The sequence below is a fragment of the Zalophus californianus genome, chromosome 5 (assembly GCF_009762305.2).
Source record: "Zalophus californianus isolate mZalCal1 chromosome 5, mZalCal1.pri.v2, whole genome shotgun sequence".
NCBI lineage: Eukaryota > Metazoa > Chordata > Mammalia > Carnivora > Otariidae > Zalophus > Zalophus californianus.
The window spans coordinates 142,396,429-142,412,841 of NC_045599.1; the positions used below are offsets into that span (position 1 = coordinate 142,396,429).

Below are 16,413 nucleotides of genomic sequence, written 5' to 3' on the forward strand. Positions count from 1 at the left end.
ACAGCAACTCCTTTGCCTTGAATTTCTATAGAACCAGCTAGGAGCCATTGCTGATACCATTTTATCTGATCCCAACAAGAGCCCTGGGATATGAGGAGAGGAGGCCTCTCTGCTAGGGTACCCCAGCAAGTGACCTCTGGCAGCTCGGGCGGAGTGGGTTCTGGCTGGCTAAGGCTGGCCTGCCTCCTCCCCTCCCCTCTGCCAGACTCCCATCAGCATAGGAAACCCTGGGAAGGCACACAGAGCGAGGCCCAGCCGCAGGCTGTAAGCTTAGCTCTCTCTTTCACATAGCCTCCAGCTTCTCAAATGTGTAGTTGTTCATGGGCTTCTGGAAGGGGACTCGACCTGCAGAGTGGAGCCCCAGAAAGGTTTCCTCTCCACCTCACGCCCTGACCCAGGGCACTCCCCAGGCATCTCTGACAGGGATGAGGGGGTGCAGACTCAAGTCTGGAAAGATAGCCTCCACTATGGGTCCACCTCCTTCTCTGTGGTCCACCAGCGGACTCGCGCACGGCACGCACACACACACCTCTGCTCACACACACCCATCCGTGATGTCCTTCCACCCTGCACAGCCCCCACGCTGCTCTTCCTGTCACTGTCACCTGCCTCTTGTCCCATCCCATACTCACCTGTGAAAAGCAGCTCACTTTTCAGGGATTCCCGCCATGCTGCGTAGCATGCCATAGGGCCATGGTGTTGCCCAAAGCTCTTTACTGGTTGTGGAACTTCCCCGAATTGACTATTAGTTGGACTCACTACCTATTTCAAACATCAGCATCTTGTAACATCAGGATGCAGAGCATCCCCTAAAAAATGCTCAGGCTGTTGAGAGCAAACTTTGAGAAGGCATGAGTGGCTTGCAGGAGATTTTTCTCCGTGCAGTCCCTGTTTTCGTGAGTTTAATCCAATCTCTTGACAGACCTCACTATTTTCCTTTTGAGGAACAGGCGTATAGAAGTTAAATCCTAGAAAACCAAGATGGATGTAAGTCTTCTTGCTAAATTTCTAGCTCTTAGAGAATCAGATTATATAATAAAACTTGATGAGAACAGCACGTACTAAAGTATTAGAACCTCCTGGCTGGGAAAGTCTCATCGGGAATTTTTTTGGCTACCTTGAAATAATACAGCTTAACAATACAGCACCATACAGTTTCACTAGGAGCGTCCAAGAAAAACTTTGTTTTGTTCTTGATCACAGAGGTTAGGTGCTATGAAAAAATCCCTTTAACGAACGTACCTCTCGCCAGCAACTAGAGTTACTCAGAACCCTTTTGGAGCCTCCCTCATTGTTTCCAGGCATTCCAGAGAGCTCCTGCAAGCCGTCCGTGTGAATGCCGTCTATTCACCCAAATCTGAGACACCTCTGTGTGGACTCGCAGAATTTGCTGCATTGACAATTGAAATCCTTAGCCTCTTTGTGCGTTCCAGAATAAGAGATTTAACATTTCTTGCATAACTTCTGATGGCTCTCACTAAATATCAACTGGGAGTGTTTTCCACTTGTACAAAATCTCTCCGACGTTCAGTTATCATCTGGGAAAGAGTCTGTTTCCAAGCAGATTGGGCAAACAAAGCAAAACACAGATGCCAATCTAATGATACGTGCTAGTTTATTCCAACCCTGCTGGCAGAAATATGTGCTGTTTTCAAAATGAAAGCACACCTGAAGGCCCTCTGGCGCCCTGCTGTCCCACTAGGGGTGACACGGGTGACGCCCGTGGTCCCACCAGGGGTGACATGAGTGCTTTGAGGTTGCCTGACTCTTTGGGGTGAGCCCCCCCCCACCAGGCGCCTCTCTCAAAGATCCCCCAGGGTAGGAGAGATGGAGAGATCCTTCCACTGTGACTTGCACTGTGCTGTGACAGCAAAATCTGTTATTCAGAAAAGCAGATCTACTTTAGAGGCTGGAATTAGGAAAACGTCAACCAGACGTTTGTGCTGGCGGCATCACAGGTGAGGGATTTGAGAGATCGCCACAGCCCCCAAAGTAAAGGAGCCATCAAAAGCTCTTTTCCAAGTGGAACCTGTCATTGCTCTGCCCGTGTGTCCTTCATTCAGCTAGACACGAGCCAGGTGCTTAGGGCCTGATTTGAATCAGTCTGGGACTGATTGGATCTGTACGGAGGCAAGGGGTTCTTTTCTCCGCTGGTTTTCGTAGTGAGGGGCCAGGTGATGGGCATACTTAGCAGTGGCGCTGGGATGGCCTCAGGAAACCTCAGGAGTGTGCAAGAGCACATTTGAGCTGTTTGCACTCTTGGCTTAAAATTAAGTGTACCAGAGCTGGGCACCTTCTCTACTCAAGAAAGATCGTGCTACATTGCAGGAGTGAAAGAGTGGGGTGAGGCACACAGCCCTGTATCTCAGAGAGCCAGTGCACCCCTCACACGCTTCCGTGCGTGCCCCCTGAATACATCTGCACCTCCAGAGAGCTCTGGGGGTCACCCGGCATTCCCGGAAGTGGGGCCCCAGGGCAATTTGGAGTAAAAGATCGGAGAGGCTTTAAGAAACAGATGGGCTGTGCCAGTAACGTGCCCTCAAGACGGGGGTTTTGAAAATCAGAAGACCCAACGGGACAAGGGGGCACAAAAGCACAGAAACGGGAAAACACCAAGTATGTTAGGGGAAAAGCAAGAGCTTCTGTCTGGAATGCGAGGGGAGGAGGGTGCGGCAGGGCCGAGAATGCCCACTCACACTCCCGGTCCACTGGTGGGGAGGACAGGGCACCGAAGGGGGGCAGGCCTGTGGCTTCGCGGAGCTGCCAAGGGACCAGGAGGGGCCGCACTAGAACTAGGCTGCGTGGGGGCCCAGCGCCAAGGGGAGCACACATTCAGGAAACGCTGCCCGGCACTCTAGCCACAACTCCCTCTGGTTCATGTTCACGTCCAGCAACCGGACAGCTGTCTTCCCAGCTGTCAGGTGACATCTGTACCACCGACACATCAAATAAAGCTGAAGCAAGACGCTCCTCAAGTGGCACGTGTGGCCAGCCAGGGATAACCACTGTCCTCCTCTTTCCCACTAGAATAACCCCAGCAATAAACTGGTGAGCACAAGCAACACGGTGACCGCAGCTCACATCAAGAAGTTCACGTTTGTCTGCATGGCCTTATCGCTCACGGTAAGGGGAGACCAACATCACCACCCCCTCTGGTGTTGTTTTGGGACCCGGGGGAAGTGGCCATTTTAAAGGGAGGAGTGTTGAGGTTATATGGAATTAATTAACAACCCAAAATATGAACAGCAGTTCCTTAGAAAGGTCGTTGAATCTAGGAATAAAGGATAGACTTCCGGCATGTCCAGGGACTTCTAACACGCTAAAGGAAAGGCTGAGTTTGCCTTTCATTTTAATAATACTCTTGTCTTACTGAATAACTTCTGACCCCTTTTTAAACATCCAAAGTCAAGGGTGTAAACATCCCTGTCCCTCTCCCAAATTGAGGTGGGTGTTACCTCAGTTACCCCAGTACAAGTTCCTTTCCCCATCACACGTACCCTGCTGCTGTGTCCTGTCTGGTTACCCATTATTCGCTGCGTACTTATCAAGCACCTACCGGATCCCGGGCCCTGTGCCATCCTCACAGGTACAGCTGTGGCCCCCCGTGGATAGCACGGCACTCTGTGCACGGCCTAAATAAACAGCACACATCCTCCCTCTGTCAACCCCCGTGGGTAACTTCAGTGTAGAAGATACTGTTCAAAAAACATGGAAAAAATACGTACATGGTGTATAACCCAAAGCACATGGTATATAACTTAAGATGGTTTAGAGTAGCAAAAACAGAAAAGCACATTTATAAACAAACTTACATTGTGGACTATGCCCTTTGAGTTCTAAAGATGGAGATGGCAAGGAGGTAAAAAGAAATGCAGGCGTTTTGTTTTTTTTTTAAGATTTTATTTATTTAGAGTGCGCTCGAGGGTTGGGGGGTGGGAGGGAAGAGAGAGAAAAATCCCAGACTCCTGCTGAGCATGGCATCTGATGATGTAGGGCTCGATCTCACGACCCGGAGATCATGACCTGAGCTGAAGTCAAGAGTCGGGATGCCCAATCAACTGAGTGACCCAGCGGCCCCGAAAAATGGGTCTTTTGAACTCAGTTCAGTCTTCTTTTTTTTTTTTTAAGATTTTATTTATTTATTTGAGAGAGCGAGAATGAGAGAGAGAGAGAGCACATGAGAGGGGGGAGGGTCAGAGGGAGAAGCAGACTCCCCGCCGAGCAGGGAGCCCGATGCGGGACTCGATCCCGGGACTCCAGGATCATGACCTGAGCCGAAGGCAGTCGCTTAACCGACTGAGCCACCCGGGCGCCCCTCAGTTCAGTCTTCTTGTTTGTTGTTGGGCTCCATAGTTCCTCTTAAGTCCTGCAGAAATTTTCCATTTATAAAGTATAAGTATGTTCTGGAAATCCCGGGCGTGCGCTGCTCTCGTCATCGATGACCAGGGCCAAAGGGCTGGTTACACTGATGACAGGCACACGGTGATTCCAGCCGCTCTTCCCGTCATCACAAGAACTATTGGCTTGATGAGCCCTGATAGTGGTCCTTGTAATCGAGCCCTAAGCACGTTTTAAACCTTTGTTGGATATTTTTCCAAAGCCCACAGCTTAATCTTTGCTCCGCGGATCCCACACCTGACTAGATTGTTAACAAGGGCAACATGAGACTAACAGCCTGCCACGTCGCGCTTCGTGACCTAGTGTCCTCAGCGGCCCCTTCACCCCAGCCTGCCCCTCCTGCCAGTCCATCCCTCCTGACTGTGGGGGAGGGGGCCCGGGGAGGGGTGTGAGGAGCATCTTCCAGGGGACCTCACCGAGGAGGAATTTCCGAGAGCGCGCCTGTGTAGTCGGGACACGTTACCCCAGGCAACCCTGTTCCCCTATTTGTGTTATTCCTCTATGGTGTGCAAGTTTTTCCATAGTTCCCTAAAATATTAGGAAAACAGTGAGCAACCTTGAAACTGTTTAAAAGAGTATTTTAGAAAAAGCCGAGAAGGTTTCTATTCCAGGAACAGACCTCAGCTTTTGGAGACGATGGGAAATGATTGGAAGTCAAAAGTTGAGTTGACTCAGATTCCAGGTTCTGTGACTTGGACCTCATCCCTCACTGGACGCCAAAGGCTTTTGGTTGTCACTGGCTTTGCGATCTGGGTCTGACCTCCTTTGTCTTCTCTCACTCCAGTTAAACGTCTTCCCCCGGCTACCCCTGAGTCGGATGGAGAACTTCGCCAGCCTGGGTTTAAGGCTGTTCCTTCTCTCGTTCCGTGCGTGGGCAATAATCTGTCCCTCTGAGACCAGCAACTGGTTTACTTTGAAATGGGGATGATTTAGAAAAATGCTTAGATTTCCCATGTAAAAGTTTTGTTCATTTCATTATTCTAATCCCGTCCTCCTTCCCGTAACTGAAGTATGTCAGGGTAGATTTTCCCCTTAGAAATGGAGACTCAGAGTCCTTCGTTGGGAAGAAACTTGGAGACAAGCGAGTCAAAACCCTTTATTTCTTAGAAAGGGGAAAGACTCGGGGAGGATCAGTGACTCGCCCGGGCACCTGTCATAGAACCTGCCAGAAGCCAGCCTTCCCGGCCCACTCTCTAGGCCCTTTTGTCCAAACTGTGAAGCTTCCAGAGTGAGTAGGAACAGCTTCCTGGCCCTGAGCCTCCAGACGTGGGCGCCATGCTTTGAAGCAGCAGTTTATTTAACACTAAAAACAGTAGTATTTGAGTTTGCAGCTAATGAAGTGTCTCACATACGTTCTCCTTCCAGTGATTCAGTTGGTCTAACATCTTGGCTATAGGAATTGTCCTTAAAAGATACAGGAAAAAAGTAAACAACTTTTTTTTTTTAAGATTTTATTTATTTGATAGGGAGAGAAAGACCACAGGCAGGCAGAGTAGCACGCAGTGGGAGAGGGAGAAGCTGGCTCCCTGCTGAGCAGGGAGCCCGATGTGGGGCTCGATCCCAGGACCCTGGGATCATGTCCTGAGCCGAAGGCTGTCGCTTAACCGACTGAGCCACCCAGGCGCCCCAATAAGTAACTTTTTTTAAAAGATTTTATTTATTTATTTGAGAGAAAGCATCAGAGAGAGCTCAGGCAGCGGGAGGGGGAGCGGCAGAGGCAGAGGGAGAAGCAGGCTCCCCACTGAGCAGGGAGCCCGACTTGGAGGCTCAAACCCAGGACCCCAGGATCATGACCTGAGCCAAAGGCAGATGCTTCACCGACCACCCAGGCGCCCGTGTAAGGGACTTCTTTAAATTGGAATATAATTGACACACAATGTTACATTAGTTTCAGGTGTAGGGTTTGTTTCTGGTTTTTCTTTCCTAAATTAAAAAATGTTAAGCGGTCACTATGATGTATACATTCCTTTTTGCAGCACTGTCTGTCTTCAGTCTTCACATCTGTTGCTCCTCCTCGTAGGCTCTGAAGTGCCCACATCAGGGTGTGTGGGGCAGCCACCTTCTACCCCCAGGGCCGAGCATCCTGTCTGACCCAGAAGGTGCACAATAAACCGGCACTTAAGACTAAACTCTGAGTCAGAAAGCCACTGAAGGCACCCACCCCGGTGAGCGACAGTCTCCTTTCTTATACTCAGTGTATCCTACTTTTAACGCTTTTAAGAGGCCCTTTCCTCTCAGGTCCATTTTTGTTTTTTTAACTTTAAAACTTAGCGTCAGGGAATTAATGTTGCAGAGGCCATTGAAGCACTCAAGAGCAGCACACGTTGTGTTTATTCGAGTGGATGATATTACATACAAACTCTGAGCTTTCTGATGGTTCTAGAACTTTCTGTGAATCACCTAGAATTAGAGCGCCTTCCAGAGCTCCGCTTCTTGGGGCACACCAGCTCTTCTCCTCGGGTCTTAGAGAAGAGCTGACCCCATTGATTCCACAGACACTCGGTGACCCAGGGATGCTGACTGCCTTTCAAAAGAAGGTGTGTACTGTCTAGAACAAAACAAAACAAAACAAAAAATTCATCTTTCCATCAGAATGGGCTCACTCTTCAGGCCCTGACATTTTGGGGTCAACATCCACCTTGGCCTGTGAAAAATACAGCTGTGTCACTTTCGACAGTTAATAGGAGACTAATATCCCAGTATGCTACAATGCACGTAGTTCTTCCCTCCCTAGCACACGTGGTTCTCCCCTCCCTAGCACACGTGGTTCTCCCCTCCCTAGCACACGTGGTTCTCCCCTCCCTAGCACACGTGGTTCTCCCCTCCCTAGCACACGTGGTTCTTCCCTCCCTAGTACAGATTTTCAATGTAGATTCAGAGTATCTGTCCTACTCCAAAAGCGGGTTCTGCCTCATGCTCTTATCCAGGAGTTTTCCTTCAAGAAAGTCAGCACGTGTCCACGAAGATGGATTGAGGAGGTGGGCAGAGTCGAAAGGGACAAGTATTCTGGAAGCATCTTCCTTTCAGTCCCTCAGAGCTGCCTTCAGGAAGAAGCGCTGATGGGAGCCATGTGACAGCAGGGAGGGTGAGGAAAGGGGGAGCTTTAGTCCATCCACAAGATGAGCTGCAAAATGGTAGAACTGTCCAATCAAAAGAGATCCCCTCAGTGGCGGCAAAGGAGTAGACGTGACGCAAACCATGTTAGCAAGGTGACTGCGAACAGCCAAGCTGCTGTTTGGGGGAAAGGAACACACGGCTCGAAAACATACGCAGTTTAAGGCCATTCGGAAGAAGGGCTTCGGATAGTGTGCTGCATTGTGAGAGCTTGTGGCTCGGCGGCCCCGCAGAGGAGGAGACACGGCAGAGGGGCTATCAGCCACGCCAGAGGCGGGGCCGCCAACAGCAAGGCTGAGCCGGTGCTGGGGTCCGAACAAATGGCTGGTTTTGCCCTGAACCTTCTGCTTGAGCCATGGGTCTCCTTGGCTCATGTGACTGACTGTGAAGCCCAGTGATAACCACTGGGTCCTAAAGGCTGTTTCTCTAGCAGAAAACCATGGGGAACGCAAGCTGAGGATGGTGGTGACGAGCTTGCAGTCAGGAAGCAGGAACAGCGTTCCTTCCTTTTGGGGAAAGGCACTGGTAATACTAAACGTGCAGAAACTTGGCCTCTTGTTAGCTAGCCCCTCTAGATTTACCATGATTCCTTCCTGGATTCTAGATTTGGGGGTAAAATAGGAACCACTAACCAGGGGAGGATGTGTCTTCTCAACAGTCCTTTTGATGAGGAAGAAGTGTCCCAAAAAGATAATGGACCTTCGATTCCTGGGTGCTAGGCCAGTTTGGTGAAAGCCAGTGGATTAGCTTGCTAAATTCACCAAACTGCCAGTCTACCCCAAACTTTTTTTTTTAACTATTTCTACAGTCCATAGCAAATCAAATTAAATGGGGAAGTCTTAACATCTTTGGGTGATTTTAGTTGACCAATTTCTATTTTGACTTCACAATAGCATTTTAAGAACATTTGGTATTTTCTTAAACTCCTTTCTGCTCTAGTTTTGGGAAGCTGGTGCCAAGAGGGCAGCCTCTCTGCTGCAAGAGAGCTGGAGAAAAATCCATGCAAAGCACAGGTTTGGCTGTGCTGAGGCCTCCCCAACCCCCTTTTGACAAAATGGAAATGGGCATCCGTCCAGATGGATCTTGGCAGGCAGAGCTAACAGGGTACTTTCATGCAGTGAACAACCTACACAGTCATACCCAGCATCCCTTGAACCCAGGGAAAGACAGGAGGGGAAGATGGAGGAGTGCAGGTCAGAAGGAGAAGGGGGAGAGACTATGGGTCAGAAAAAGAACGGAGAGGTTGAGAGTCAAGGCAAAATGGAATGGAGGCAAAGGTGGGGGACACAGGCAGGTAGGGAGGCTATGAAGGCCCCAGAGATGCCTGGAGCCCTCACAGCCCTCCAGGGCCCTGCCTATGCTTCCAATACAATTTACTGTAAGTTTTAGAAGAGTTAAAAAAACAAGTTTTTAAGAAATCAGTAAATTGGACAGATTGTCAGTTGGCCAACTATAGGCTCTTCCACCGGTTGATTTTTGGTGAGCTGGCCTATTTCAGGAAGGCAGGTATGGAATGAGCCAACCCAGAGTTGGCTTTGGGACCCAGATTCAGATCCTGCCGAGGTCATGGGACTGTGCCAGGGTCTCCAGAGTATATCCAACTGGTCTCCCTCATCTTCAACAAATGGAGGCTGCTTGGTGGTGGTGGTGGTGGTGGTGTGTGTGTGTATGTGTGTGTGGTGTGTGTGTGTGTGTGTGTGTGTGTGTGTGTGTGTGTGTGTTGCCGTCACTTTAAGCAGGGAAAGAAGGTTGCCACCAGGTACCAGCAGACTGCACTGCCTCACACAATAGAGTCCCAAGAATATCCGAGGCCAGGGGCTGTTACTACTGAAGAATCTGGTTCTTTGTAAAAAGTTAAAATAGGTTTTTACTCTGGATCCTCCTGAGCTTTGCTTTTTGACATCAATGGGTAGTAAAAAGGGAAAGTGTGAAATCTGCCCTCAACCCTGAATCGTCTGTTCCAAACTCTTACGGCTTGAATTGTGTCCACCAAAAATTGCTATATTGAAGTCCTACCCTCCCCCAGGCCCTCAGAATGTGGAAATAGATCTTATTTGGAAATAGGGTTAAGATGCAGGCCTGGTAGGTGAATAAGGGGGGTGAGGGAACCCTAATTCAGTAGGACTGCTGATCTGACTAGAGGGAAATCCAGACCATATGGTGCCACCAGAAGCCAGGACAGGCCTGGAGCCGACCGTCCCCAGAGGCTGCAGAGGGAGCTCGGCGCTGCCCCCGCACCCTCAAGGCCTGGGAGGCCAGAACCTCCACCTGCCTTAAGCCTCCCGGTTTGGGGGTACTTTGTTATGGCAGCCCTCACACACTCACACCCCGTTGTTTCTGAAAGAGAGAATCCTCCTGTAGTCACTTAAAGCCACATGGATTGATCAGCCAAACGTAACGATTCTACTACTTGTTTTCTTTTTAAATTCTCCACTTACTGTTTCCACAAGACATCTCTATTCTTTTATTTCCAGATTCTCCATGTAAGAATCTGAGTAGAGGATTTGCCTAGAAATATTTTTCTTGGGGACGGGACTGTCCCCAGATTGATGTGATTAATGATATCTCTGCTGACGTGGTTTTTTGGGGGTTTGGGGGCGGGGTGGTCTTGGCATCCTGGCATCCAGTAGAAGCAGCCATGTTCGATTTAGGTTACTTTGCTTTTTGGCTTTGCTCTGCTTTCCACTAATTGAATAACCTAGTGCATCTGAACCAGGCCCCCTGTCACTAACACTGAAAAGCCAAAACACATTCCCAATTCTCAGGGAGCAAATTCAGTTGCTAGTATTCTATCCAGTTGTATTTATTCCCCCAAATTGTCTCCGACCCTTGATACTTCTACTTCTTCCCTGTTGGACCTTATAAATGGTATCTGATTTGGCACAAAATGATACAAATTACTTAGGTTTGGTTTACCGTGTCCGTACACACCTGTGTTCTGCAGAAAGCACGTGCTGATAAGACACCATAGTCCCCACCCAGGGCCGCTGCAGAGTCCCCATCGGCCCGGGGATCCTACACGTGCAGAGCGCTGCTGGCCCATCCCATGTCCCCGGGGTGGTTCCCAGGCTCCCCCGAGGCTCATCTGGCGCAGAAGCCCGTTGGTCAGAGAGGACAGTCATGAGCTCTTGCTCCAGCAATGGCAAAGTAACCCAGTGGGAGTTAATTCACAGACTTTCAGGAGTCCTATTTTATGACTCTCTGTGGCTCTTTTTTAAGTGGTCTTTATTAGTCTCTGCTTAAAGTCAGAACCAGTGTGGAGAGCATTTTTCTTCTTATCTGGTGGGCACATGACAGTGGGTAGGACTGAGGCAACACTCGATGGCACACGTAGTCCAGACCCTCCCGGTAACAATTCACCATAAGGTGCATGGACAGAACGAGGCTGATGTCCATGGCTTCTCGATTTTCTGATTGCAGCCCACGCTTACATACCCCCAGGTGCGAGGGGCTCTGGACATGTGCATGTTCCTGCTGGCCCGAAACTCTTGGTGTCCTCTTGATTTACACGGGTAGGATATGTAGAGAGTCAGCAAAGCCCGTGGGAAATAGCTCCTTGATCTCAAAGAACACCACGTACACGTATGTACACCAAGCAGTGTGTGCAATGAGCACATCGAGGACATTAAACACTAATTCGTATGTTAAATGGTCATTTTGTGTGCTTAATGAAGCTGGAGACCATTGGACCCAGGAACAAAAGAGAACAGTCAAAAACCACTCAGGTTACACAGGTATTTCAGGGCTTTGCCTCTCCCTCCACGTGGGTGTCCCCTGCCCCTGGAGGTGGACTTGGAAGGTGACCCGGAAAGTAGAGTCGCTTTCAGCAAATGATAGACGACTTTTGCTCAGAACCTTCTGAGCATTTCCAGCTCTAATTCAGACACAGGGAAATGCACATGACTTGCACCACGAGATTATTCTCTGTGTCCCTTCATACGTACCTTCTGAGCCCAGGGCAGCCCTCAGAGAAGCACCATGTGATGCTGGGGAAAAGCTCAGGTGGCAAATACTAGTGTCTGAAAAAGCTCCTCAGCATCAATCAGGTGCCACATGGTTTTCAAGGGCCTGTCTTTCATCCTCCCTGCGAGGTGGCTCTTAACCGACGTGGCTTGGAGAACAGATTGGCCCTCACCAAAACAAAATAAAAACAAGACCTTTCCAGAAAACCGTGGTGCACTCACCAGAGCCAGCACCTCAGACCTCGGGAGGGGCTCAGAGGCAGGGCTACACGTTGCACCAAATGGCCCTAGGGCCGAGGGAGAGAGATTTACCTCCAGCTTGAATTCAGTGCCACAGTGTGGTGTTTACTGATGTGGCCCTGAGGTCCCACGGCCTGGGGTCAAACCCTGGCTCCTTCGTGCACCCGCTGAGTGGCTTTGGAAAGGTCATCTAAAGCTAAGCCGCAACTTTGCTAGCTGCCAGACAGGCATGATAAAAACACCCACCTTATAAGACCTTTCAAAGGGATAGCAGCTTAGCATGGCATCAGGCATGCTCTAAGCAAAGAATGCCGGCTCCCGTGATCAGGAAGTCCCCAAGCACATGGGATTCCATGGGAAGATAAGATGCCTGCATATGTAAACAGGCAGCTATTGGTACACATTGGATGTCAATGAATAAATCTGTGAATTTTTCTAGTTTTATTGATATATCCTTCCAAATTTCTGTGGGATTTTATTTTTTTGGTGTTTTGAAAAAAATCGGCATCTTGATAGATTTATGCGTATCTTCTGTAGAAGGACCTGACACATACACAAGACATATAATGCGTGCACCGTTTTTCTCCCTGAGGTTTGGGAAAGCTCTTCAGACGTCCCATCACACCCTCCTGTCTGTAGGCTTCAGTGCGGGGTACAGACAGGGCTCCCTCCAGCCTCCAGCGGTCTTGCTAGCTCAGAAATGTCAGTCACCCACAATCGGCCATGAGCCCAGAGAAAGAGATCGATGTTTTCGGTCTTCTGGCTCAGAAGCCCAGTATATCTGTAGGCACCAGCCAAATATGAGAAATGCCAGTATGGAAAGATTTCAAGCCACACATGTATACATTTTGCAAAAATTCCCCGAAGGCTGGGCTTTAGAACGATGTTTGAGGCTCTCTGCTGATGGGCATCGCTCCCCGGAGAACGAGCATGCATATTTCTTCAGGCTCTCCTTCCGCACACGCCTGAGCCCCTGCTGCATACCAGGCTCTGAGCTTCCACAGTGAAATAAACTCACCAAGTCGCTTTCCTTGCGGAATGTCTCATCTCCCAGGAAAGACAGGCAGGACACGGACACTCTGGTGCCGGGCAGTTCCTGCAACTGCTGTAGCAAATAACCACAGACCTGACCGCTTAAAAATAAAACAGCAGAAATACACTCTCTTGGAGTTCTGGAGGCCAGAAACCGAAATTCTGTGGACGGGGCTGCAGCCGAGGTGTCAGCAGGGCATGCTCCCTCCCGTGGCTTTGGAGAAGGACCTGGCCCTTGCGTCCTCCAGCTCCCGGCGGCTGGTGCCTCGATGGGCCACGGCACCCCAGTCTCTGTCTCTGGGACCCCCCCCCTTTCCCCGGCTCTCACATGACGAGGACGCTTTGATGGCTATTAGGACCCACCCAGACATTCCCAGATCATCTTATCTCAAGATCTGTAATTTAATCACACCTGCAACTATATAAAGTAATCAATACTTATGTGTCCTGGGGACTTGGGAGGCAATCGATCTTTGGGTGGCCCTTATGCAATCTGCCACAGGTACTCCCAGGTGCTTTGGAGGAAAATGAAAGGCAAGAGGCTGAGGGAGATGCCATTTCGGATGGGCAGTCGGGGAGGGCCGAGCTGAGGGAGCACATCTACGCACAAGCAGGTGCCTTATGTGTTCTTCTCCTTTGTGGTCGTGTGGGGCCATTTCTCTTTGGAGAGCTTTCCAGCCCCTTTCAGAAGCTCTAGCGCTATTCAGTCTTACCTCCTTTCCACAAACTTTGAAATCTCTTTTCTTTAAGCCGTTGTATTTTTTTTTTTTAATGTCCCTGGTTACTGGAGGAGGACATGGTCCCTCGCTCCCGCGTGAGCAGCCTCCGCCTCTGGAGGGTCAGAGTCCCATCCGGAGGGCTGTGCTTTGTCTCGGGCCCCAGTTTCCTGAGATAAGCCTTGTGTGGGAAGGATTAGGGTGGAGGCTGCTGGAGAAAAGGTGACTGAGCAAGTGGTCTGTAGAAATTGGGCGTGGGACACCCGGATGCCTCTGTCACATTGCCTTCCAGGGCCCAGAGGGAAATAGGGGCCATCGAGGGGCGGAGGCCACTGCAGAATTTAAGGTGCAGGAATCTAGTATTGAAAACACGTTAATCCTAAAGCTTCAGAGCTTCAGGCCCCAAGGGACCCTCCAGGAGGGAAGGAGACCCAGAGAAGCAGTAGCAGAGATGGAAGCAGACCGGTTATTTCTCTGCGACACGTGGAGATAATCCCTCTCGGGGAGGTTCAGATAATCCTGAAATACTTTTTATGCTGTTCACACTAGATAAGTCCCCAGGAAGCACAAATCCCAAAGATATGAACACGAACTCCACTCTGCCTCCTGGTCTCCCCAGCTCCAGCCCCCCTCAGAAGACAAGTCGCTGGCCCCATCAGTATGTATAGAGTCCCTCATCCCAGCCAGCACCCTGGCTCTGGCCACCTGCCCCTCTCCAGGTCCGAGGTGCTGCTGACAGAAGAAGTAGTGCCTCAGGGAAGAAAAACGACCCGTGCTGCCGGCTGCAGCCTCGGTGTCCCCAGTTAGGAGCCTTTTTGCATTATTTTAAGGGCGAGCGTTGCATCTCGGGTTCAGGACAGGTGCTGCTCTCCCATTTCCATCTACTTTCCACGTGTAGCGGGGAGGGCCTCAGATGCTCTGACCACACGTCCCTCCTCCCCTCTTGCTGCTTCATGGGGTAGCATAGAGCATCACCCCGTAAGCATCAAGAATTCCTGCTTCTGATATTTGCAAATGACACTACAGATAAAGGCTGGTATCCAAGATCTATAAAGATCTTCTCAAACTCAACACCCAAAAAATAAATAATCAAGTCAAAAAATGGGCAGAAGACATGAACAGACACTTCTCTGAAGAAGACACACAAATGGCTGAGAGGCACATGAAAAAATGTTCATCATCATTAGCCATTAGCCATCAGGAAAATTCAAGTCAAAACCACATTGAGATACCACCTTACACCAGTTAGAATGGCAAAAATGGACAGGGAAAGAAACAACAAATGTTGGAGAGGTTGTGGAGAAAGGGGAACCCTCTTACACTGTTGGTGGGAATGCAAGTTGGTACAGCCACTTTGGAAAACAGTGTGGAGGTGCCTCAAAAAGTTAAAAATAGAGCTACCCTATGACCCAGCAATTGCACTCCTGGGTATTTACCCCAAAGACACAGATATAGTGAAAAGAAGGGCCAGATGCACCCCAACGTTCATAGCAGCAATGTCCGCAATAGCCAAACTGTGGAAAGAGCCGAGATGCCCTTCAACAGACGAATGGATAAAGATGTGGTCCATGTATACTATAGAATATGACTCAGCCATCAGAAAGGATGAATATCCACCATTTGCACTGACATGGATGGAACTGGAGGGGATTATGCTAAGTGAAATAAGTCAAGCAGAGAAAGTCAATTATCGTATGGTTTCACTTATTTGTGGAACATGAGGAATAGCAGGGAGGACATTAGGAGAAGGAAGGGAAACATGAAGGGGGGGAATCGGAGGGAGAGACAAACCATGAAAGACGATGGAGTCTGAGAAACAAACTGAGGGTTCTAGAGGGGAGGGGGTGGGGGGATGGGTTAGCCCGGTGATGGGTATTAAGGAGGCACGTACTTAAAAGTCTGGTTCATGAGAGGGACCCCGTCTCACCTTCCTGCTGCTGAACTTACCCACGGGCTGTCCGTCCCTCGGCCATCGGGGCAGTGGACAGTACGGGCCTTATTCCAGCCACGGTACCATGCTGACCCTGTGCCTCCAACAAGGACGGCCTGTGTGAGGCTTTGTTCTGCTCGGCGGCCCCACCCCCGTGCCCGGAGACTGCCCGCTCATTGTTCACATTATCCGGGAGAAGAAAATGACCCTCTTGTGCATGGGGAGGACAAAAAGGACCAAAGGTAAATAAACTGAATTCGAAGCTTTCTCACTCGGCGCCCCGCAGAGTGTGTACCGATGGAAAGCTCTTGGTGCGTGATCAGCAGTGGGTAAGAGCTGCTGCTTCCCACTTTTCGCCAGCATCTGGTTTTTAAGGAAATCATCATGCCCTGCAGATTGTCGGGGCTGATTGGTTTTGTTAGGGAAACTCAGAGTGAAGATGGGTCCCCAAAACTCCACCTAAGCCTTCATCGTGAAATGACAGTATAAAAAGATCTTTTAATCGCAGTAAAATGCACCTAACATAAAACTTAGCATCTTAACCATTGTCAAAGTGCAACATTTTAGAGTTTTTCAAGTTTTAAGTGTTAAAGTTGAGTACATTTACACGGCTACGCTCTTGGTCACCACCACCATCTATCCACAGATCTCTGCATCTTGCAAAACCGAAACTCTACACCCACCAAACAACTCCCATGCTCCCTGCCCCAGCCCCGAGCAAGTTTCAGTTTGACTGTGAACTGTCAACGGAAAGTTAAGGCTAAGCAGAAGCTCAGGTTGGAACTTTATAAGTACTCTGCAAATCGGGTAAGAATGGGAAAGCATGAAACATTCTGCAGCTAGAAGGAGCGCCCTCTGCAAGCTTGGTGCACGGCGCCCCCTGCTGTTGGAAGTGCATCATTGCCGCCTTGCTCAGAATTGAGGCTTCGCTCCGAGAGAGGCACCCAGTGCTCTAATGGGGTGTACTGGGCAGTTTCGTTCCATTGAAATCATAGCAGGGATGGTTCCGTTTTCATATTCT

At 49.7% G+C, this 16,413-nt stretch overlaps 1 protein-coding gene across 1 annotated transcript in view; it reads left to right on the plus strand.

Annotated features, from left to right (window-relative positions):
• Positions 1 to 16,413, plus strand: part of ANKH (ANKH inorganic pyrophosphate transport regulator) — a 130,188-nt gene that overhangs the window by 97,966 nt on the left and 15,809 nt on the right. The window contains exon 8 of the mRNA XM_027606340.2: positions 3,028 to 3,123. Coding sequence (XP_027462141.1) covers positions 3,028 to 3,123 — 96 coding nt within the window. The remainder of the gene's footprint in view (positions 1 to 3,027; positions 3,124 to 16,413) is intronic.